Raw genomic sequence first — 24,257 nt, forward strand, 5'->3', positions numbered from 1 at the left:
AGCGCTGCCTCGGTTCCATCCTCAAAAGTCAGGACTCTCATTTGGCAACAACCAGCGTAATTCTGGGAGGAATTTTTGCCCCAAACAGAACACATAATTGTAAAAAGCTTTGGGTGTCTTACATTTTAATCAAAGCTTTATTAATCTGTCACCCGAGAGCTGAGCTTGTTTTTCCAGATTTGCTTGATATTATGGAATTAATTAAAAGAATCAGACGGCGTTACAGGGACTTAATTTTGGTTTGCTGAAATTGCCTCCTCCCTTTCTTTGTGCCAAGGGCCAATATGAAAATGATCAGATTTAATATATTTGGTTGGAAGAGCCTCTGAAACGTTGCTAGACCGGATCGGATTATGGCTTTATGACTGAATGGTTGCAACTGTTGCATGAAATACTTGTTGATTCAGTTTCTCTCCTTGAAGGACCTCCAGACAGCAGCTGCTGTGTTAGAAGCCAACACGTCTTCCTCCAGTCATTCACCGGTCAGCAGGACCGCTGCGTCCAACCTGACGTCCAACCCCATGTCCTCCAGCACAGAGAGGACACCGACCTCCTCATGGACCGTCAGCTCTGACCAATCATCTGCAACCCCAGCAACATCTAGTCAAACACCATCAAGAACAGCAACATCCAGCCAATCACCAAGCAGCACAACATCAACTAGCCCAGAAACATCCAGTCAATCACAAAGCAGCACAGAACAAACCAGCCAATCACCAGGCAGTACAGTACCAGCCAGTCAATCAGCAACCAAGACAGCACAATCCAACCAATTACAAACCAGCCCAGGATCAGCTAGCCAATCACCAGGAAGCACAACACAAACCAGCCAATCACCAGGACGCACAACACAAACCAGCCAATCTCCAACCACCACAGCACAAACCAGCCAATCAACCGGCAGTACAACACCAGCTAGCCCATCATCAACTAGCCCAGCAACATCCATTCAATCACCATCCATCACAGCATCAGCCAGCCAATCACCAGGCAGCACAACACAAACCAGCCAATCACCAGAACGCACAACACAAACTAGCCAATCTCGAACCACAACAGCACCAGTCAGCCAATCATCAACTAGCCCAGTACAAGCTAGCCAATTACGAGGCAGTAAAGCGCAATCTGTTCAATCAGTGACAAATATAGGACTTCCTAGCCAATCACCAACCACCACAGGTCCAGCCAGCGAATCACCAACCACCAGAGCACCACAAAACCAATCCCCAACCACCACAGGTCCAGCCAGCCAATCAACAAGCAGAACAACACCACCCAGCCAATCACCAACAAGCACACCAAAATCCAGCAAATCACCATCCAATGTAGTGCCAGCCAGTCAATCACCAGACAGCAAAACACCAGCCAAGACCTTATCTGACAAATCAAAAGGCAGTACTACAAAATCTAGCCAATCAGCATCCAGTCAAATACCACAGAACCAATCAAAAACCAGCTCAAACACATCAAACCAATCATCACTCACATCAGCATTTTCTAATCACTCACCACCCGCATTAATAGCAGCTGATCAATCCAAAAACAGCTCAAAAACTTCACTCCACATATCATCCAGTTTAACATCACATAACCAATCAAATTCACCACCATCTGATCAAGTGCCATCAAACCAATCATCACCTGGGTCAGCGTCACCAGGAAACTCAGTCAGTAGAGTCTTTTCACCAGATGAGCATCCAGTTAATATTTCACTGCTCACCAGGCAGGCGAAGGAAGCCTTGAAGTCATCGCTTCGTAGGACTCCAGGTAGGTTTGTATGGATGGAATCTACATATGGTTCATATGGATGTTAAATGTGTGCAGATGACATTTAGTTTGGAAATGCAACATCACAAATCTCACCAGGTTTAAGTCCTTCCAGATGATGAAATTAGGGAAAAGACTGATGTCTGGCAAAATTCTTGTATATCATTTTTCAGTCTGTATCCCTCAGACTTAAAGCCACTGCCTTATTCAAATTGTTCTTATGGCATGAATGTTGACTCCTGACCTGAAGCTGAAGCTGGAGACCAGACAGGCATTCTGGCTAAAGAGGTCCAAAGTATTCACAGCTACCTTCAGATGCCATTTCTGAACCACTAGAACGTTTTGTAATGTGACTTCAAACAAAGCAACAAATGAGCCCTCTGCTTTCCTTCCCCATCACAGACTGAACAGAAGGAAATTAGCTTTTATCGGATTCATTAACCCCCCCTCCATCCCCATCCCCATCCCCCAACACCAAAACCCCTGTATGGTACCTATGCTTGTGTGGGACATGGCTGACTGGGCAGACAAGCTGTAAGTCCACTGAGCAGATGGTGTTACTGCAGGATGAGCAGCCATTGTTCGGTGTTTGGTGGTGCGTTCAGTGACTTGAACGTTTTTTGGGGCCCCACAACTGCATATGAGTGCTGACAGATGTTGACTTTTCGTTTGTTAGCACGGATGCACAGAGAAAATTTGGCACAGTCAAGAAATGTTTAATCTTTTTTTTCATACTTTTATTACCTGTGAAATACTAAATGATTAGAAACCAGAAGCACAAATAGTCATTTCAATTTCATTTACTTCATCATAATGGTCGACCTTTATCAGGTATGATTCAGATGCATCTAAATGACTGAATGATGAAACTTTGTGTGAAAAAACCTAAAAAGGAGAATTGTTATTTCCAGTCAGATGAATTGTTTGTTTGGTTGTTTGTTGTCTCTCAGCGGAGCCATGTGTGTTTCCCTGCCTGAACGGAGGACAATGTGTTCAGTCTGAGTCATGTGACTGCAGCTTGTATCAGGCCACTGGACACAGATGTCAGACAGGTAAACCACACACCTGACATTCTTCTTTCTAGAGCCCATTTGAGTCAATTTAATGTTTTTCACTAAGTTGGTGGTGAAGAAATGAATAAGATGAAGTAGTTTCAGCGTAGTAGTTTTTGTCATACTGCATTTATCGTGTTATGGGCAAAATTGTAGTACGTGCAGCATCACTTGCACTTATTTGAAAGGAAATTTCAGTTTTGATCCCTGCTCTTTTATAACTATTAGGCAAAATATACGTTTTTGAAAGAAGGGTTGTTCATGTATATAATCAACACAATTTCTGGTTACCTCAGCTGTAGTTTACCTCGACAAAAAGTCTGATTCTGTCTTCTTAACAAGTAATTTGGTCCATCATATCAAAGTTGTAAAATCACATTATTGTAAAAGACGGCAAAAACTGCCAGCAGGGTGAGATCATTTCCTCTGTTTCCCAAACAAATCAACTTCATAGTCATTATCTTGATATTACTGCAGTAATCTGCTTTATAATTTCCTGTTGTTCCATGTTGAGAAAACTGGCAGAATTCTGCATTGGCACAAAAAGCTCTATTAATCAATATTTCTGCATAAAGATTTAGAGCCTTTCAACCTCTATTAGATTCTCCTCCCATGATCCCATGCTACTGATGTTAAATTACATACTGTGCATTTAAGTGATGAGAAATTCTTTCATAATCATTTATTTTCCACCCCAATTTATCTGCCCAGTTCCAAATCCTGGCTTCGAGAGGGAGATGACATGCAGGACGTGGGGCCAGTACAACTTTGAGACCTTTGACGGCCTCTACTACTACTTCCCCGGTCGGTGCACATACACTCTGCTGAGGGACTGTGAAGAAACCACCCAGGCCAGCATCGTCGTCCAGGTCAGTTCAGACTCGACGAAATAAATCCTCCCGACTAGAAGCTGCCCAGAATGCTCCGGTCCGACGCCTGCTCCCAGTCGAGGAACGCTTGGACTCTGTGGCGTCCTGCTCTAAAACACACTCTCCTTTCTGACTTCTGCGAGGTTTAGTCTCTGCCTGAGGAAAAGATTTGCTCTGAAGATTAGTGAAAGCTATCTGGTTATTAGAGTCAATTACCATTAAATACTGCAATTACCCACTATGCCTTGAAAGCATCTGCAACAGACCGCGACTTTGTTCCCCTGAAAAGGCAGCAGATACTGTATCCGTGTATGGGAAAACCAAACCAAACAGTGAACATGAAAAGATCCAAATGCATTATGATTATTGATAGTACATTAATACTGATATTAATAAAGAGGAGAAATTCATTAACAAACAAACAAAAATAACCCCAAAAAACTACAGTGCTGAACATGTAAGAAGGAGGTGAGAGGACGTTTTCTTTTGCAGTAGACAAACCCAACACTTAATCATCAACAATGCCATAAAATGGCAAATTGGGGTGTGTGTGTGCGTGTGTGTGTGTTTGTGTTACTTTTAGGGTTGAGTTTCAGCATTTTAACTCTTTTTACTTCAAGTTTTGTCTTGTTTTGTACATCTACAGTAGCTGTTGTGGTGTCTGTGGTTTGCAGAAAATACATCACAGATTCTGCGTGATTGAATTAAAGTACAACCCTCTGCTGACGTAACTTTCTTTAACTAAAGAAAACTAAAGAAAATCAGTCAGATAAGTTAAAACAAAGGGAAGGGAATAAAATAAAAAGGGAATAAAATCAGGCCAAAACAATGCATGGTTTTCATCTGTTTTTAGGTGTTGGTCGACATGCGCTTGGTGTCAGTGTGAAACAGATACATGCAGAAAAAAACATTCAGAGGTGCACTAAATTTCTATTATGTTGCTTGGTGCTTCAAACAACATCGGGACCAATAGGCTCGACAAACAGGAATATAGCAGCCTATAGCGTCACAAGCAAGTCAATAGTGTTTGAGTCATTAGTCTCGCTGCCAGAAGGGGGAGACACATCTTCTGCACTGCAGGTTTAAGTTTTAGGTGTTTGCAAGTTTATTTTCATGGTGTTGTGAAATGAACTGAAATGATGTCTGAAAGTTAGGAAATCCATTGAAAAACTTGTTATGTGAGGATTTGTAGTTGATGGAGGGAAAACATGAAAAAACACTGGTATGATCCTTTAAGAGGTATAATGCATGGCATGACACTACAACAGTTTTCAACACAAACCGTTAACTGCGTCCTAAATAAATATAAACATACTTTGTTTCCATGTTGCGTCTTGCTGCTTGCAGGTCCACAATGACCCAGGCTGCAGCTCCGCTCCCTACACCTGCCAGCGATCCGTCAGCCTCTTCCTCCCGTGGGAGGGTGAGGTTCGGCTGCACGCCACCAACGTGACCTTCAAAGGCCAAAGGTCAGTGATATAACACAACACACAACAGAGCATCCTCATACTCCTTATATATTTGTTTCCACTTTTTTAGGAATTCCTTAAATCAGGATTGACAATTTATTTCAGTTTCTCGTGGTGTGTTCACTGTCTCTGTATTTAGTTTGCAGCTGCCTCATCACATCCACGACCTGCAGCTGGAGCAGATCTCACAGTACGTTCTGGTGACGCAGCAGCACGGCTTCACGCTGGCCTGGGATGGACGCAGCGGCTCCGTTTATATCAAACTCAGCCCTGAATTTGTGGGCAGAACCTGTGGCCTGTGTGGGAACTTCAACGCAGACGTCCAGGATGACCTGAAGACGAGTTATGGTAAGAACATTTTGTCTGTGACATGATCCAACGGTTAGCAGTGTCCTGCAGTGTAGACGTCAGGATTGGGGAAAGGGAAAGTCCTCTAGTTGTCTTGGGTTCACAGATATTTACACAGTAGTTTAAGTCATCACTTCTAAAATCTGACCGCGGAGCGTGAGAGCAGCTCAGCTTCCTGTCACCTGCATCTATCTGCATCTTAGTGGATCAGATTATAATCAGTCAGCACTTAACCACACAAGAATCCTGGTGTACACACATCCAGACAGACTGCAATCTGATCAATCCAAGACTGAGGATGTATTCAGGTACACATTTTACTTCATTTACAAAAGCATGATAATGCAACACATAAAGTCCACAAATAGTAGGTGAGATGACTGAATATATATTGTAATATTTGGATCAAGCCAGGAATCAGAACAATCCAGCCTTTAAGAATGTGGACTTTGTCTGGGCGAGAGGAAAACCATGTCCAAGTCCAGTTGCCCTCCTTTGACGACCTCAACATTGTGATCCTGTCTTCATTTCAGCAAATCAGACCTTTTACAAAGCAGTTTCTTTCTCCGTCCCAGGTGTGCTGACTCATGACATAGAAATGTTCGGGAATAGCTGGGTGGAGGCGGATCCACACGAGGCCCGATGTCCCATGGTGCCTTCTGACTTCCCCTCACCCTGTGCTGCAGTGGAAGCTCATGTCCTGCTGGTAAGGGGTTTGATACACATCCTCCTTTGACATAAACAGCAAATCCAACACAAAAAACTGACTTGAAACAAACTTGTTATTCATGATGTAAATTTTGCACGAGTGAAAAACTGTGTCTGTTTTGCGGCTGCAGAAAGTGGAGGAGGTGTGTGCGATGCTGCTGGATCCCCCATTTCAGAGCTGCCACGACTTCGTCAGCCCACTGTCCTACATGGCCAGCTGCTCCAACGACCTCTGCATGTAAGAACACCAGGTTCAGAACTGCCTGTTGAGATAACTCGTGTTCCCTTTGACCTGATTCTGGCTTTTGATGAAAGCGCAAGGTCTCAAATTCATATATATATATATATGTGGGAATATAGCTATAGTTTCTTAGATCTTGTGATAATGCGGAGCATCCAAAATGGAAAGGCTTCATCCTCAGGGGAGCGTACCACAATTACGTGTATTTGTAAGTATTTTTGGGCATCACTCATCTTAAACATATTTTTTTTATCTTCAGCCAGGTGAAGTGTGTTGTCCATGTGTCCAAAGCAGAATGTGAGCACTTCTGTTAGTTTCTGGATTGAAACCTACTCTCAGCTCTCTTGGTTGTGTCTCTCGGTGGCTCAGGTCCACGATCCTGAACGCGCCCCTCCTTCTCTGAGTAACATTAGCCCTGGCTAATCTGTTTCTGTTAACTCACAGTGATTTGGAACAAAGACTACGTCTAAAGACTTTACTGTGTTCAGAAACAAATGTACCTGATCAGGTTCACTTGCATGATGAACATCACTGATACAAACGTACTACAACAAACTTTTTCATCTACAGCTTTACATTTCAACACTAGTTTGAAGATTTATTCATTAGCAGACGGTCCTCCAGCTGGTGGGTAGTTATTTGTTTTAGCTGAACAGTCTGATCAGTTCAACGTACCTGCCTCTATGACCACACCTCTCCTGGCTTCGCTCGAATAGTCCTTCTCTGTTTGTTACTCTGTTGAAGGTCGGGTCCCAGCGGTGATGTGGTATGCCAGGTGTTCAGCGAGTATGCCCGGGCCTGCGCCCATGCTGACCACCCACTGCACGATTGGAGGCAGCACATTCCTCACTGTGGTACGTTTTTCCAGGTGTTTTTAACTGCGTGCCACGGAGGACCAAGAAGCTGCACGTTCAAGTTCCTACCGAACTCTACAGCAGCTGAATTTTAAACTCAGTTCCCCCTCTTGGGAAACATCAAAAAAGGAAAAAAAAAGAAAAAGAAAAAAACCATTGGAAATACAGTATCCTTATCTCATCATTACGCATCTTAGAAATCTATTTAATAGATTTTTTCTTATATTTATTGTAGTCATGAGATAAATTATGAATTGCTATGACATATGGCAGTCACGGTTAGGAGAACTGCATTAGCTTACTGTGGCAAACGTCACCTTCAACTGAGTTAAAGTCAGAAAGTCACGTAGTGGAACAGAGGCTAGCAAGAGAGAATGGTGCCTAAAATTACACTAAGGTAAAACAAATTAAAAAAAATTGTGTCTGTTTTGTGTAAAAATTGTCAAAATGTAATCACTTTTGTTTCAGTACTTTAAGCGGCGTGTGTTATAAATCAGATGTTTGCTTTGTTGTAGCCGTTAGCTAAAGAATGTTAGCTAGCTAGAAATTAGTTAATACATCTTTATTTCATTTTATGTAAAAATGTCTATGTAATAATATTAATTAGTTTCACTCCTTTCAGTGTTGCCTGCCACTAATATTATTTTCAACTTGTCTTTAGGTGGCTGCTCTTATGTTAGCTGTCAATGTTTATCTGATTCATCTGCTGCATGTGAGATCTCTAGTCTCAACTTCTCCGTGTAAAATGTTTGACATCTATGTTGTGTTTCATTGTTGTGACCAGTGAAGCAGTGTTCCTTAGGTCTGCAGTACAGAGAATGCATCAGCTGCTGCCCAGCGTCCTGCAACCTGGAGCGAACATGCATCGACAGCAAGCTGGCCTGCCTGGACGGATGCTACTGTCCTGAAGGTGATTTGGCATTTAGATTCTCTCATCTTTGGTGTTGTTTATTACCCTGGAAATACTCCCTGCAATTGCATCCTTTATTAGTTGTATGTATTAGTTGTTTATGTATAAATTAACCACCTTTTAAACCACCTTTCCTTAATTGTTCACAACTTTTGCATCCTTCAAAAGTCTTAAATCAATATCTAGTCCTTTATTAACATGATATAATCTTTCATCTTGTCTGATGTTTTCAACTCTGGATAATATGAAGATTATCATCTGTTATCTCTCCTCAGGTCTAATCTTCGAGGACGGAGGCTGTGTGACGCCCTCCGACTGTCCCTGTGAGTACCATGGCATGTTTTATCCATCTGGACAGATGCTGCAGGAGGAATGCAACAACTGGTGAGCACAATTAACCTCTCTCTTACCTTCTGCATCATTTTAACAAGACTGTAGATGAAGAAACTGGATAGCAGCTTGAATTTACCTGTTCAAATACTGTTATTTTATCCCATAAAAATGTTTGAAACAGTGAGGAGTACCAGCTACTCATGAACTTCTTTCACTCCCTTTGCGTCTGTCAGACCATGTTGCACTACACGTCTCAATGATGTATAAAAAAAACTGGATATCACCCTGCATAATCCATACAGTCCTTTTAATCTTCTCTGATCTGACCACCTGGGCTCAGTGTGTCCAGTTTCTGCCGGCGATGCTGCTGATTAGCTCGGCCTTTAATGTTACCCACCTGTGGACATCTCTGCTTTCTGTTTCAGCACATGTGTGGGTGGAGTGTGGAACTGTACCGACTACAGCTGCCCAGGTTTGTGCCCTCCCTTGGTGGGTGGTTACATTTTTTACTCAAACTCTGCTGCCGATCAATTCAAAGAAGCGTGGTGATGGGAGGTGATTATTTTATTAGGGAAAAAGAACAAAAATTTTAAATTAAATCATTAAATCTTATTAATCACACACATTCGCACGAAAATCTGCACAAACGCAGGACCTTCAGACATGCATTAGTTGGAGAAATGACAGGGCTACCATACAGCTGGTGCTCCAAGCAGTGCCTGGGAGCTGAAGTGGAGCCTCTCCAACTACACACTGTGGTCTGTGCTGGACCTAAACAGGCAACCTTCCAGTTCCCAAACCAAGTCCACATCGACTGAGCTATTACTGCTCTTAAAGGAAGTTTCCTGACCGGGAACTGAACCCAGGCCACATTGGTGAGATTGACGAATCCTAAACACCAGGGACATTACTGCCCACTCTGCACTCAACAAGTCATCTCTCCCTCAAGCTTCCATTTTGTAGTCATGTAACCCCTCTGGCTAGGGAGCAAGAAAGAAGAAAGGAGAGATTAGGGTAAAAAAACGAAGCTCGCTGATAAGGAATGGGTAAAAAGAAGCACTCTAGTGAGGGAGCAAGGCAAGGAAATAGACAGTGTCTTAGACAGGATACAAGAACATAGAAAACTCCCTGGTTATCCAAAGGAATCTAACTTTTCCGACAACATGGAGAGACCTTGAAAGACATGCCATTGAAATGCTCTTGAACAAGTCGTCTGCGCAGTAGATACCACACTGTGGACTGAACGAAGGAAATAAGTGAAAATGATCTCACTCTCTCCACAGGCGAGTGCTCGGTGACTGGTGACATGTATTTTCAATCCTTTGACGGACGGATCTTCACCTTCCCTGCAACGTGTCAGTACGTCCTCGCCAAGAGTCGCAGCTCAGGGAAGTTCACAGTCACCATCCAGAACGCCCCCTGTGGAGCTGTGAGTTACGTTCAGTCTGCATTATTGTTTTTATTTTTTATTTTTTAATTCCTTCTTGTTGAATTGCGATTAATTTTCTTTCTTCGACATCCCTCACACACCTCTCCCGCTTTATTCTCTGCAATCAAACGGTTCTGCTGTCTCGGCTTACAGGTTCACGCAATTTGTCTGTCATGTAGATCATATCATAATTTAAGTGCTCAATAATCCCCGCTGAGTCCGGGTCATTTTTGTTCAAGAGCCATGCTGCGACTCAGAGCAATGAAAGCCTTGAGGAAACGTCCCGATCAAACCGTGGCAGATAATGAAGATGAAAAGCAACAAAAGACTGACAGCTTCTTCTCTCCAAGCCTTCAATTTCCCAGCAGCCTTTGAGCTGCACAGCAAACAGGGGGCGATGGAGGGGAGGAGGCGAGATATAAGATGTCCCACTCATCAGAGCAGAGGCCTGAGACCTCTAACAGCCAACTGAACAGGATTACCTTATCTGGCCTGACTGACAGAGCTGTGGACGGCTTTGTAGTGAGGAGGGAGGTGAAGAGAGGCACTGGAGGGGTGGGGGACTTGGACAGAGAGAAGGTTATGCGAAAACAGGAGGTGAATGATGGGAAGAGTAGAAGGAGGAGGGGGTTGCTAAAACCTTTCGGCTATGGGGCTCTGCCACTTATGAAAGAGACGATTCATAGAGGCAGATCGCTTACTGTCAGCAGGCGTGCAGGCTTCTTTACTCTAAAAATATCAGAGTGGCAGAGAAACTAATTGGCGATGTGCTTCAGTACAGAAACTACAACTGTTTTTACTTTTCTTCTCCTTCTTGTTCTCTCTCTCTCTCTTCCCATTATTTAATTTCAGTGTGTGTCCTGTTGTGTATCTGAATTGCTGCTGTTTGGGATAATGCTCACATGCTTTATCTGGTCTCCGTTGCAGAATTTGGACGGGGCCTGCATCCAATCAGTTAACCTGGTTATTGACGAGGATCCAAGAACGGAGATTACACTGAGTCACGTCGGAGAGGTCTTCATGGCCGGACAGTACCGCATCTCCCTGCCGTATTCTGACGGTAACATCTTTTATCACCTTCCAACATTGTTCACATCCAGTGTCTGACTTCTTTCAGCACTCTGCTGGTCATGGCAGATAGGGATTGAATGACCGCTCTGCTATTGAACAGAAATTTTCCCAATACTTTACTGGGTTAGCGCTCGCATTGTGTTGCACAAAATGCAAAATCCCTCTGAGTATTACTCCCGTTTCACACCAGTGTTTACATGACTGCAGCATTCTGTTGATCAAGTCGACGGGCTTTTGTTTGTTTTGTGATGAACTGTGAGAATGATCTGAGTTTTGGTCCCTTCGGGGATAAAAACAACAGTAACACTTACAGCACTTTGTGTTCTGTTGCAAATCAATCAATCAGTCTTTATAGGGCCTTTCATGTACAACAGAAATACAAAGTGCAATAACACAACATGACATAAAGAGAAAAACATTAAATGTTATAGTAGATCACACAGATCAAAACTAGTGTTGAAACATGTTCTCAATTAATGGTTTAGTTTTTCCGAAAATGAATGAATGAATAAATAAATGAACAGCACATTTGATTCAATTGTTTGAAAGCATTTATAAAGAAAAACTGCCTATGATTAATAATTCCAGCATCTCAAATGGGAGGATTTGCTTGTCTGATGACAGTAAGGTCTGGGGAATTTTGTAAGGGTTTTTTTCATATTTTATTAACTAAACAATGAATTGATTAATTGTCCAAATAATTGATAAATATAGTCTGGTACAGTTACAGGTACAGTTCTGCACTAATACAAAGAGAAATCATCAGACAATGATGGATGGAGTTTACTTCTACATCACTGCAAGATGAAAAGTGAAACCGCTGGAGGTTTTGATCAATATTAGCGCTGTGAAATATTTTTTTTTTTATAAACAAGTTTTGTTTGTATCATTGACTTACATAGGGTGTATCCCAAGTCTCTGAAATTGCATCCATGGTTCCCTCACTTGCATCTTGGTCCTTTCCACCAAGGATGTGTGGAAACCATGCAAAGAGAGGAAACTAGAAATGTGCTTTAAGAGAAAAGAGATGTCTTTTCCTCTCAAGTGTGAAGCAACGTCAGCCATCCCTCCTCGCTCTTCACTCCTCACAGTAGAAATAAGAGCTTTGGGACAGCCTGCAAATGGTCGACCGGAACAACTTCAGGTTCAAATGAGGATTGAGGAGTGAGGGAATATCAAATTAAAGACTTGGGATGTACCCAGAGTCCTGCTAACATCCCAGTGCTGAACAGACGGCAGAAATATGGCAAAAGATGTAGCAATGCACCTTAAACAAAGTGTCAATGTTCTCGTCCACAGACATCTTCCACATCCAGGAGCTGTCGTCCATGTTCCTCCAGGTGAAGACGGCGTTCGGCCTGCGTCTGCAGTACAGCTGGAAGGAGTTTCGCCTCTACCTGCAGGCTGAGGAGCTGTGGAAGGATGACACAGTGGGCCTGTGCGGCACCTTCAACGGCAACATTCAAGATGACTTCCTGTAAGTGTGTGCCTGCTGACCTTTGACCCCTCCCGCGCCCCCCGTTAACCCCCCCTCTGATGATTAAAAAGAGTGAGCATACTCCTGTTTCAGAGGCAGAGAGGGAGGTGATGGTGAAGTGCTCTCTCTCTCACACTCTCCCTCTGTAATGCACACTGGCGCGGCGGCTCGGCATCAAAAGCCTCGCTCTCTGATCAGCTCTTTTAGGCGGGCCAGATGAGCGCCCAACTGGACACGCCACTTCAACAAGGAATTTACTGTTAGTGGAATAGGGGCTCCACTGTACCGCATCGTAATGGCTGACCATAAAGGGCGGATGTTGTCTAACAGCTGTAAATGGATATACATCACAGTTGGTGACTCAAGTGGTCGTATGCTACTAGAAAGAATCCTCTTTACCTGACGCTCTCAGGAAAAGACTAAAATGATGACTTGCAGAATCCTCTGTTTAATATTTTGACTTCATCTTTGATGCCAAGCACCGACGCTGTTGTTTTTTTTAAAGTGTTGCTTTACATTTATGAGCCTTAGAGCTACAGTAGTTACATTTTATTGGTTAACAGCTGTTTTAGACATAATTAATAAAAACTGGCACATTAAATGGCTCAAACAATCAGGATAGTAAGTCAGAAACAGCAATAGTGCCTTTCCTCTGCTGTGCTGATTTCCAAAGTTCACCAGGTCCATCTGAGAGGCGGAGGCAGAGGTGGGACTGCAGACGGGGCTGATAGGACAACATTTAGTTTGTCTTTAAATTTGTGGCCACGCTGAAATGTCACTGTATTTAATTTGATGAAGAGTGTTGCTTTATGTTGGTGAAGACTCTCAGTCATCCAGGTCATGGTATATCTAGGTGCCATATGAAGGCAACTGGACTTTCTTTTTTTAAAGATGTTCCCCCTCTCATCCAAGAGGAAGAAGCCTCTCTGTAATGCACTGTTTACCACTTGTAAATCCCCCATCTGTTGACAGGATGGTAGCTCAGTTATCTCATTGGGATACGTTTGCCCATGCTTTTGAATGCTTGTATTAATTCTCACGTTGACGACTACTGACGAGGTGTTTCAGGAGCAGTGTTTTCTGTGAGAGAGAGGAGCTTCTGTTGGTGTGGACTTTTTAACTTTCAATAACTTTTATAAGCACAAGAACCTATATAAAACACTGAAGTAAAGGAAATAAATGAAAAAGTATAACAGGACACCTTTAACACTAAAAACACTAAGATGTAACATGTAGATCAACATGCTAGTAACTGCAAATAAGCATGTCAAAACTGTTTTTATACAGCAGAGGTGTTAAAGAGAGTTAAGCTCAGTGCTGAAACAAACAAGCAAACAAAACAGATTGTATGAGGATTTTTTCGGAAGCAGCAGTAGTTAGCTTGTTGTTGCTATAGCTACAGTTAATGTTAAGCTAGCTGTGTTGTTGTAATGCTAGCCGTCAGCATGTTAGAGGACCTGCAGCAGCAATGGGAAAACTCACTTTTACCCTGGTATAGTCGAGTTAAACAGGCTCGTCCTCACATCAGTTTCACTGTATGATAAGCAAAATGAGCTTGCTGTTTCATAGCTTGTGAATCTGAATCTGTGTTTTGTTTTTCTGCAGGTCTCCGTCAGGTATGATAGAAAGCACTCCTCAGCTGTTTGGAAATGCCTGGAGGGTCTCGTCAGCATGTTCAACTAGCTTGAGTACGCCTCAGCTCGACCCCTGTGACACACACCAGCAGGCCGGTCAGTTTCTCTTCCTCCTTTAGCTTTTTGCTGTTTCAGTGGTGTTTCTACAATTTCTCAAAGTTTTTATGTGTCTGGCGTGTTGTCTACCGGCTCCTTCCCCTTCTCAGTGGCCTACGCCTCAGAGATGTGTGACGTACTGAACCAGGATCTGTTCTCTGCCTGCCATGAGTACCTCAGCCCGACATCTTTCCATCAGCAGTGTCGCTCAGACACCTGTAAGTGCGGGACGCCTTGCCTCTGCTCTGCGCTGGCCCACTACGCTCACCACTGCCGCAGATTCTCTGTCATCGTTGACTTTCGATCGCAGATACCGGACTGTGGTGAGTATTCAGCATATTTCTAATTCACCTGTCACTGTTACCTATGCATGAAATACATATAATAATGAACTGAAGGAATGCATGGAGCCACAAGGTGCCATTCTTTTAATCTGAGTGACCAACCATGTTGCTTCTCTAACTTTTTCTTCTCTTCTTGTTATAGTGCCCAATATCAAATCCAAGTCCCAAACTTTCTTCTCAGCTCCTTGTTGATACCCATAGATTTGAGAGCACTATCATACAATCAGAGAGCTTATCTTTAACCATGACTGAGATTTAAATCACCTAAAAATGTAAAGTTGTGATGTTTTATGATAATACTTTATTGATCACCAGGCGAGAAAATAGCTATTACAGAAAGAGCAGGTGTGGCCCATAGATATACATAAAAACAGGAAAATGTAACTTCCTGGAGATGGAGAGTTGATTTTTGAGTCTCATTCCCAGGTTGTCAGATACTGACTCTTTGGGTTTGTGTCCGAAGCCATCAACCCAAAACGTCATTATGTGACCACCTGCTGATGAGACTCTATCTAACTATCTTTGTTAAATTGCCTTCAGTGATGTCACTTGAGTAAGCGTTAGTTTGGGCTGACAATATATTCTTTCTTGGAGAAAGAAGTGAGCAAAGCCAGACCTTTGTAGCTCCTCATCTCTGTCTGAGACTACCCGCTTGACGCTACATTAGCTGCTACTGGCATAACACACCTGAATCTCAGACTAGACTGTTGGCAGATGAGTCACACTGTGGGTTATGCAGGTGCCAGACTTCATTTTGAGTCTGACATTGCTTTAGTGGTGCAATTCTAAATAGCTTGATTGTGCTTTTAAGACCAAGAAAATAATGTAAAATTAACTCTTCAGACTTGAAGAGATAAAGTTAGAAGTTTGCTGGAGAACATTGGGGAGAATTTAGCAGTTAAAGAGCTCAGAAGTTCGTACAGACCAAAAGCAGAACTAGAAGAGAGTGATGATTAGACAGAAACAGGACTTTAAATTATTAAATAAAAACGTTGCTCTGTAATTGCTGGATGTGTGAATATGCTACTGTTTGCACAATTGTCCACAATAATCACACAGCAGCTTCCTGCTCTGTAGATTTATGAAGCAACATGGAAATATGAATCTCTGTCTTTTTGTTAACACTGCCTTTCTCTGCAGCGGTCACCTGTCCTGCCACCATGCAGTATGGCACCTGCGTGTCGTCCTGCCAGCGCCGTTGCTCCGCCCTCTCCGTCCCGCAGCACTGTGGGGAGGAGTGTGAGGAGGGCTGCGTCTGCCCTCTGGGATCCTTCTACAACCATCGAACACACACCTGTGTGCACAGGTAGGGCTGCGGGGGCGGGGCAGAATTAAACAAAGAAAACAAAAATATAAATCACACAAAATTGATATATTTGGGCAAAATAGCAACATAAGGAGAGAGAAACAGCTACTTTTATGCAACATTAAAATATTTTTACAGTATTTTGAGACTATCGTATTGCAGCTCCAGCTCGGCCTGTTGTGGAGGGTTGTGAAGCCTGTTAAACAGCTAACGGACTGGAGTCACTCCACCAAACAAATCCTCTCAAAGTGATATTTGTATCTGCTCTGAAGTTTAGGTCAGCCTTTAAGTGGAAAGCCTTGTATCTTTCGTGCAGACGTTACAGAGCCAGAGGACCTCAGTAATTGTGCTCCCCCTTTCAGCCTGCTCTGCCCTAGAAGACATGCAGCTTAATTCCTCTTAAATGTCCCAGGTTTTTACATCCTAGTGCAGTGCAGTGCCTTACTTACCATGTGATAGAGTTACATCAAGGAATTCACCGTGAAACCCCCCTTTCATTCCCACTCGGGCTGGGGACGACACAGATATCTGATAACCAGTGAGAAAGAATTTGTAGTACAGAGGCCGATGTGTGGCGCTGGCCTATATGTTACAAGGCTTTCAGCCTCCGCTAAACACGTTTACAGCAGCGCAGATGGACTGTAATTTCATGTTTTTGTAATTCGAATTTAGTCTAAACAGATGAAGTTTTTTGAAAGAGGTTTGGTCGTGGATTCGGCACCATGAGCACTAATTTCACCTCCTACGGCCCGCTTATCTGTCCCCTATCCACTTACCTGTAATACTCTGTTTAAGGTAACACAAAGCCCTCTTTAACATAATTCTTTCCACAATAGTGAACAAACTAAGCAGTGTCTGGTTTACATCACTCAAAGCCTGGTGTGTAATTTGGGTTTTGGAAGGTTTCTGGAGATCTTTTGACATCTAAATCAAAGCTGTCTGCTCATACTTGTGTTGCACGTAACAGAGAAGTGTTGCATGTGTCACATAACTGCATCAAGTGATCTGAATCAGCATTTGTGTGTTCTTTGTGTTTTTTACTGGTGTGTTCTCCTTCAGGAGCGAGTGTCCCTGTAGTTTCCTCGGGGCAGATTATGAACCGGGAGATGTGATCATGACGTCAGCAGGTGTTCAGTAAGACCATCTCCTCCGTCTCTGTCGTCCTCATTTTACCCCTCAAATCATTCCCACATTTTTCCTGACTAATGATGTTGATTGAAGAAACACTTTTTACTAACTTCAGTCAATTCAGTTAGCAAACAGTTAGAGACAACAGTGGCCAACAACTGGAATTAGTTAAGATAATCAATTACTGTGGATGAGAAGCTGCAACCAGAACAGTTTCATCAGGACAGAGACAAAGCTGTCCTGACGAACTCACTTTATTCAAGTGCTCACCTCTCATCTAGTTTCTGGAATTACCTTCACCATCTATCATCATCATCATCTTCATCATCATCATTGTCCTGTCTTTTCTGTGTTTCTTCGCAGACTCTGTCTGAATGGTAAATTGGTGTCCCAAACTGCAGACAGTGGTAAGTGACTTTGATCAAACACATTGCTCAGTTCATTCATGTTATTTGTAAGCTGATATGAAGTGATCCAGTGCTTTGTTCATGTCACATTACTTTGTATTAATATGCAAGGATTATAAAGCTGTCTGCTTATACGTCTTTGTGGCTCAGTGGGTCATAGTGACAAACAGAGGCACATCAAACCTGCCAGTCAACAACGTCATCCTCCCTCTCTCTACCAGTCTTACAGCATATAGGCAAAATAATAGAAATGATCATAACCATAAAAAATAAAAATAAAAGAAGGTGTTTGTTGAAGGTGAGAAGAGCTGAGTAGAAGTCTTCATTAATACAGCACCTTCTTCTTCTCCTCTTACAGACAGGTTGTGTCCAGCTGGTCAGCTCTACCAGAACTGCTCAGAGGGGGATGATGGCCTGATGTCTGGAAAGGGTGTGGCCTGCGAGCACACCTGTGAATCCTACCTGCTCAACCTCACCTGCTCGACACATGAGCCCTGCGTGGCTGGATGTACCTGCCCTCCTGGGTGAGTGATGCCTTCCAAAAAAAGTCACTGAAAAGTTGTGTCTGGAAGTTCAGGACTGCCAATATTACTATGGAAGAATTGAATCTAGTTGATTTGACGTTTTTGCATGCATGATGTATGACAAATAAAATCTAATTTAAAGTTTAAATATGCACTAAACACTAAAACTCAGAATGACAAATAATTTTCAGTTCACACCCCACTACAGCCCTGCCATTATAAAACTTAATCGTCTTGAAAATAAAATGCAGTGGACTATTGCTTTTATTCATTTGAACATTTAAAAAAGCAAAGTTCCTTATAAATTATACTCTCGAAAGTTTTGATATCAGCAAACAATTATTCAGCACATAGAACCACAAATGTCTTTGAAAATCTTTATCACATCTCATATCACCTTTTCAACATTTTCTCTACACGATGCAGCCCTCATTGATGCTGACTTGCCCCGAGGGTGACTTCTGTAGGGTCTGACATGTTTGCAGTCGACTTGTTTGTCACCCATGAGTGATAGTGCCTGAAAGATTGCTGGTTTGAGTCCTCACAGCAGCTGTAAGAATGTTGTCACAGCACTTCCCTCTGTGGTTAGTCTTCTCAGTCAGCTGTCAGGTATGAATGTGTGTGCATGCATGAAGGTGAATCAGTCTGATGTGGCAAGAAGTGTGACCTTTTTATCTTGGTAAATAAAGGTTAAGAAATGACTGTGTAGGTCTGGTGAAATCTAAAGCTCTGAGTGTCCCAGGCTGACTGTGTCACTGAAGCTGGGATCGGCATGAGTTGGGCTGCAGGCTGGTTAAAGACTCTCTAAAAATGTCACACGAGTCAGGAATAATCATCCGATCCTCCTTCTAACGGGGCTGGGTGTCTTCATACAGACAGGACCACTGCTACCCATCAGTACTTAAAGATAATTCTTATAATAGAAGGAATCATGTTGGAGTGTTTTTAACGTAGCGTTTTACAGATTTTTCTTGGATTGATTGCAGAAAGGAGTCTTTTTGGTCCATTTGCAATCGTCCAACTGTGGCCAAAGTTGCCAAATTTGCTCGTCATTTTCCTGTTTTTACGTTGGCTTCAGTTCTTCTCTTGAACAAAGACTTCAGGACAAAAGCGTTTAATCTGTTTGTTATTACACATTTTGAGAGTTGAGCAGACTTCAGGTTGGATAAAGAACTAGTTTAATGAAGACTTCTGAGCCACATGTTGATCTGCTGAGATTTAAAGAACTTGGTTGGAAAAACTCCACGTGCCTTTTTTTTTGTAGTCCACTGCAGTTGGTTTCTTTACTGTTAAAAGCCATGTTTTTTGACAAGTCTTAGATCATCTGTAGGAGACAAAAGTCCTTACAACCGGCAGACGAGGTGGACAGACATCATGGAGTAGATTACAGTCATCTGATCCCTGTAATCCCCTCTGGCTGTCGGCCTGAAAGGAGGGTTAAGTGGTTTCATTCTGTGACATCAACCAAGAGTCATCCTGATTACAATATGCACAGGCAGGGGTCAGTTTAAACATATCCAAGCTTATGACACTTTTGCACAGATTGTATAGCTGACTGATGGCCCCTCTAAACCAGACAACGGAGGCCCTATGTTTAGCAGTTATTGGATATGTCACACACTTGATTTATAATTTAACAAAAATACATTTGAAGACACAACGGGCATATTGGATTATATCAGCTTGAGATCTCCAAAAATAATCAGTGGTGCCCTTAAAAGGTGCCATTTGTAAGAAGTCTCATTCCCAATTCGTCAAGAACGCTTTGGGATTGTAGGATGGGTCGGCCGCCAGCCCAAAGCGTCATTATTGGACAAGTTGGGACTGAGACTCAAAAATAAACTTTTCTTACAAATAGCACCTTTGAAAGGTTTATTTTGTACGTGTTAACGAAAGACCCAACAAAAGAGCCACACCACATAAAATGACACTGATAACAACTAAATCTAATTTATTGAGGTTTTCTGTTTGTTTTTTTTACACAAGTAATGTCTGTCAACGCCAGAGCCTGTCCGATACTGATCTGGACATTTGAAAAATCCATCAAAATTCATCGACCAATTTCTTTCACATGAACACATGACAAGTATTTTGATAAGGATCAGTGAAAATTCGCAACATTTCACAGTTGAAAAATCTAGTCAACACTGCAGTAAAACAAAATTTCGTTTGGTCTTTAACCTCTGAGTAAACAACCACTTCATAAGGAAAGGTAAGTTTAATCAAGAGTAAGAGGTCCCAAAGTTTTGGGTCGTTAGGCCTTGAGCTAGTAGGGTATAACTTCCAAATAGATGGGTTTATTATATTTTGCAACCATGGTTAAAATCTGTGAGATTTAACAAAAATCACCTCAAGTAAAAAAACTAAAAACTTTATACAGACTTATTTTAATGTATAACCCATTGAGCAACATACAATATGCCGATTTTCTATCTATAACTTAAGTTTTAGCTTAGTTTATTTACATTTCTGTGTCACGCCAAATTTCTAGTCCATCCCACATGAGATTACAAGACATTGCTATTGTACAAAAACATATATCTTCTGAAAATAGAAATACAAAGAGCAGAAAAAACTCAAAACTCAAAAGTACTAACTGTCAGTCTCAATTGATTTAATTTAAGTGAAACATGTACACTATAATTAACCTTACCCCTTCCTCAACTCAGTCCTTGTCTTAAAATAGCAGCAATTTCTGTGTGTTGCAGCGCAGTGTTTGGTCATGAAACACAGCGACACAGAGAAAAGGTGAGCCGTGTACAGAGATACCTGTTAGTCATTTTGAACCTGCGTCACATCTGTTGACTTCACCGCTGTGATTCATTTTTTTCCACTCGCCACTTCCAGCAGGATGACCTTTATGGTGATTATAATCTTGAGAGAGTTTGATAACTCCCTGGAACCTGATAGTTTGTGAACTAATGTGGTAAATATGGAGACAAAGAGATCTCATTCAGCTCCATGATGACAGCTGTGTTAATAAGTGCAGTGATGGGTTCAGTCATGAGTCTGATTTTTAGAAATGTGTTCACAGTTTTGAGGATAGCTGGGTTGTTTTTATAGCGACAGGATTTGAGTATGAATCATATCAAATATTTCAGGCTCAAAACTGAATGAAGTTTGATTATTACAGATTTTACAGATGGTGCATTTAAGGCTGTTGGGAAAATTGTCACAAATAGTAGCCGACCTTGAAACGTATTTGTTGGATTTATTAAATATGACACAATGAGAGACTCTGCCATTTATAGAACTTTTACATTATGTTATGTTTTCTAGCTGCAGACGTTGGTGTCTGACTGTGTGTCCTTTTTTTCTTCATTATCATCAGTTATAGGTGATAGCTAGCTAACACTCAAGGGAAGCAAGGAGCCAAGATGGGGAGATGCAAGTTTAATGACAAATGGTTGGAGGAGTATAAGCTTTGGTTGTGGTTAGTGCTGCCAGGAAATGAAGCAAGGGATATTTTATGCAGAAAGACTTTCACAGTCGGGACTGTGGGGTGAAAGTGGTTGAATCCCACTAGTGCAACTCATTTGAAACTTCTTAACAGTCTGCATTAAGCAATTTCATGCCACCTTCAGAAACAAAAAGAGCTCCGATGCTACGGGTTCTTCACATATTGCCATTCAAGCCGAATGATGACATTCATTAGGACCCCTTAAATTATTTTTATTTTCTTTCTCAGATATTGTTGAGACATTTTTTGGGTCTTAAAGGTGCACTATGTAGTTTTGGCGAAGACATTTTAACTAGAGAAAGATCTTCACTGACTGTTTATTTCATTTGTTTGGACATCTTACCTCATCATTGTTCTTTATACAATGCAGCACCCTCATACTTTTTCTTTAGCATTGAATTTGACTTTAAAATTTATACAAGAAACCTTAGAAAGCTACTTTTCTTTCACCTGAGGAGCATAACAAGCACCTTGTACTTTTTCTCATGGATTAACATGAGCCAAAGATCAATAAAATATCACAAAATATAAAGCCTTTTTACTCATTACTTTATTGGCCTGCTACACATGAGCCCATGTCTTCAACTTGCTGGCTTCGGTTTCCCTTTTTTAAACCAGACAGCAGATGATAAGCAGGTGTTCCCTCTGTCATATTAATACCACACTTAGATGATTATCGTGAAAACAGGAAAAAAACCAAATCCCAACTCAAAGTCAACTGCAAGGTATTCATCTGCAGCCGGACTTAAAAACTTCTAATGGGAAATAATTAGCTGAGGTGCTGACAGGAGAATCCATTGTGTTTTCATTCACAATGGCACACTTTGTTTATGATCAAAATGTAGACCATTCATTCATTCCTCATTCTGTGACAATTAGCCCAGCTGAACTCATATGAACCTGGAGTTTCAGGTGCAACACAGGAGCCTGCAGCATACCAGAATCTGGTTCTGGTTACAGTACGTACATACATACAACCATAACAACCTGTTATTTGACTGTACACCATCCTGGAGAGTGTAATGACCAAATACAGAGTGATACAGTACAGAATAAAAACATACATAAAATAACATCAAACTCTCAGCGAAGATGCAGTTAGCCACACTTGGTGCTTTTGGGAATTGAGGTCATAATGAGGTGCTACAACAAAACCTGTGAGTATATCTTTAATTATTTTATACTTATGAAGTCAGCTGTGCTAAGGCTCGTGACCAAGCTCTCCACAAACTGTTGTGCAAACCTGAATCCACCTGGAAGTTATGTGCCTTTTTTTGCGATAGACACCTCCCATTGCCATGCCTCCTTTTAGCCAGTTAGCATGAGCACAAACACACCGGTGCACACACACACTTACTGACCCTTTATGTCAAATTTTTGCCACCTGGGGAGAAAACTACTGAAGCCCTTAACGGTCATGGGTCAAACATATTATTTCCTCTGTTTTCCCTTGATAAGTTAAATTTGATTTGCTTTGTTATTTATGTCATTATTGCAGAATAACAGATGCTTTCCCCAAATAAAAAGATAATTATCATGAGAAAACGTCTTCATAAGAATAATAAGAATGGACCATTACAACACACATTGCACTGACGTATGGTTTTGGGAATTTCAAAGCAAATCAGATGAACTTTCTATAAACTTTTGCCATTTGAATGTTTGGACTATTGATTTGATATTTAAATTACGGCTACTGTAAGGGATAGGTGTCGCTGTCCAGTAGACTACTAACCTCTCGATGGCCTTGGGAAAAGAAACCACCCATATTGAGTAGATCTTTGTTATCTAAAGATAACATTATAATTAACTCGATAACATCATAATTAACTCATGATCTCAAGATAACAACATTAAGAAAAGATAATTGAACCTATGGCTGTGAAAGTGTGGGGAAATGTTTATGGACTGACCGACAGACCAACAGATTGACCTATACAGTAAAGCGGCTGTCTGTCAGTACATGAAGCTTTACCTGATGTTCATGTAAAAATAAAATAAAATTAATAACAACATCAGCACCACTTATTACATTGTTTTCTGTCCTTCAGCTGTTTACCTCACTGGCCTACTTTGCAGGACCTGGGAATTGTGTATGATTTAGCAGGTTTGATATTTATACCATGGGCCTAAGTTGGCACCATTGATGAGTTCTCAACAGTATGTGTGACGGTTTCTGCCTTTCTTATCTGGTTTAATTAAACCTGTGAACTTCAGGGGTGTGCACAACCTGGAACAACACCAGAAGCATCACAGACTGCAGTCAATCCATCGCACCGCCTGGCTCGCCTGTCGCCACTCTATGCAAATGCATCTTCCTCAGTTACTTTTAAATGGTCTGATAAAATTAAATTCAAAATGAGGTCTGTGTTTATGCGGATTTATTCATAATGTGCAAGTACGTCAAGAGAATGAATGTTTTTTGAATCTTTGATCAAAGTAATTGATACGGCAGCTTGGCGGCCGGAAAAAGGAAGCTGTTAACACCGTTTTATCTGGGGTGTAACTCTACTCAGATGAACCTGAGGTTTGTGGCGGGACCATTCAGTATGTCACTTCATTGTCTGCAGCCTCGCCAGTGGATATAGCTCAACCCTGGATATTACAAGATACTTATCAGCTTCGTCTCGCGGAGTGGAAAGCAAATGGAGGCATCCGGACAAAGACTGTTTCTCTCTCTATCTCTGAGAATCCTAATTGTCTGGTTTTCTCATGTAGCTAACGAGTGTTAGCGCTTTTCATCATCACAGTCGCCCACCCCTGAAACTCTCTCCCTCTTGTTTCCTGGCATCGCTCCACCCTGGAAGCCAACCTGCTTTGGCTCTGCCTC

General features: G+C 41.9%; 1 protein-coding gene across 1 annotated transcript in view; it reads left to right on the forward strand.

Annotated features, from left to right (window-relative positions):
• otog (otogelin) overlaps nt 1-24,257 on the forward strand; it is a 52,430-nt gene that overhangs the window by 2,961 nt on the left and 25,212 nt on the right. Inside the window, 21 exon segments of the mRNA XM_073463825.1 lie at nt 423-563; nt 1,160-1,325; nt 2,718-2,819; nt 3,531-3,688; nt 5,036-5,157; nt 5,297-5,505; nt 6,081-6,211; nt 6,345-6,451; nt 7,199-7,308; nt 8,093-8,218; nt 8,494-8,602; nt 8,977-9,023; nt 9,835-9,980; nt 10,908-11,040; nt 12,351-12,528; nt 14,134-14,258; nt 14,369-14,581; nt 15,743-15,908; nt 16,968-17,042; nt 17,400-17,443; nt 17,802-17,967. Coding sequence (XP_073319926.1) covers nt 423-563; nt 1,160-1,325; nt 2,718-2,819; nt 3,531-3,688; nt 5,036-5,157; nt 5,297-5,505; nt 6,081-6,211; nt 6,345-6,451; nt 7,199-7,308; nt 8,093-8,218; nt 8,494-8,602; nt 8,977-9,023; nt 9,835-9,980; nt 10,908-11,040; nt 12,351-12,528; nt 14,134-14,258; nt 14,369-14,581; nt 15,743-15,908; nt 16,968-17,042; nt 17,400-17,443; nt 17,802-17,967 — 2,774 coding nt within the window.

The sequence above is a fragment of the Pagrus major genome, chromosome 4 (assembly GCF_040436345.1).
Source record: "Pagrus major chromosome 4, Pma_NU_1.0".
Lineage (NCBI taxonomy): Eukaryota > Metazoa > Chordata > Actinopteri > Spariformes > Sparidae > Pagrus > Pagrus major.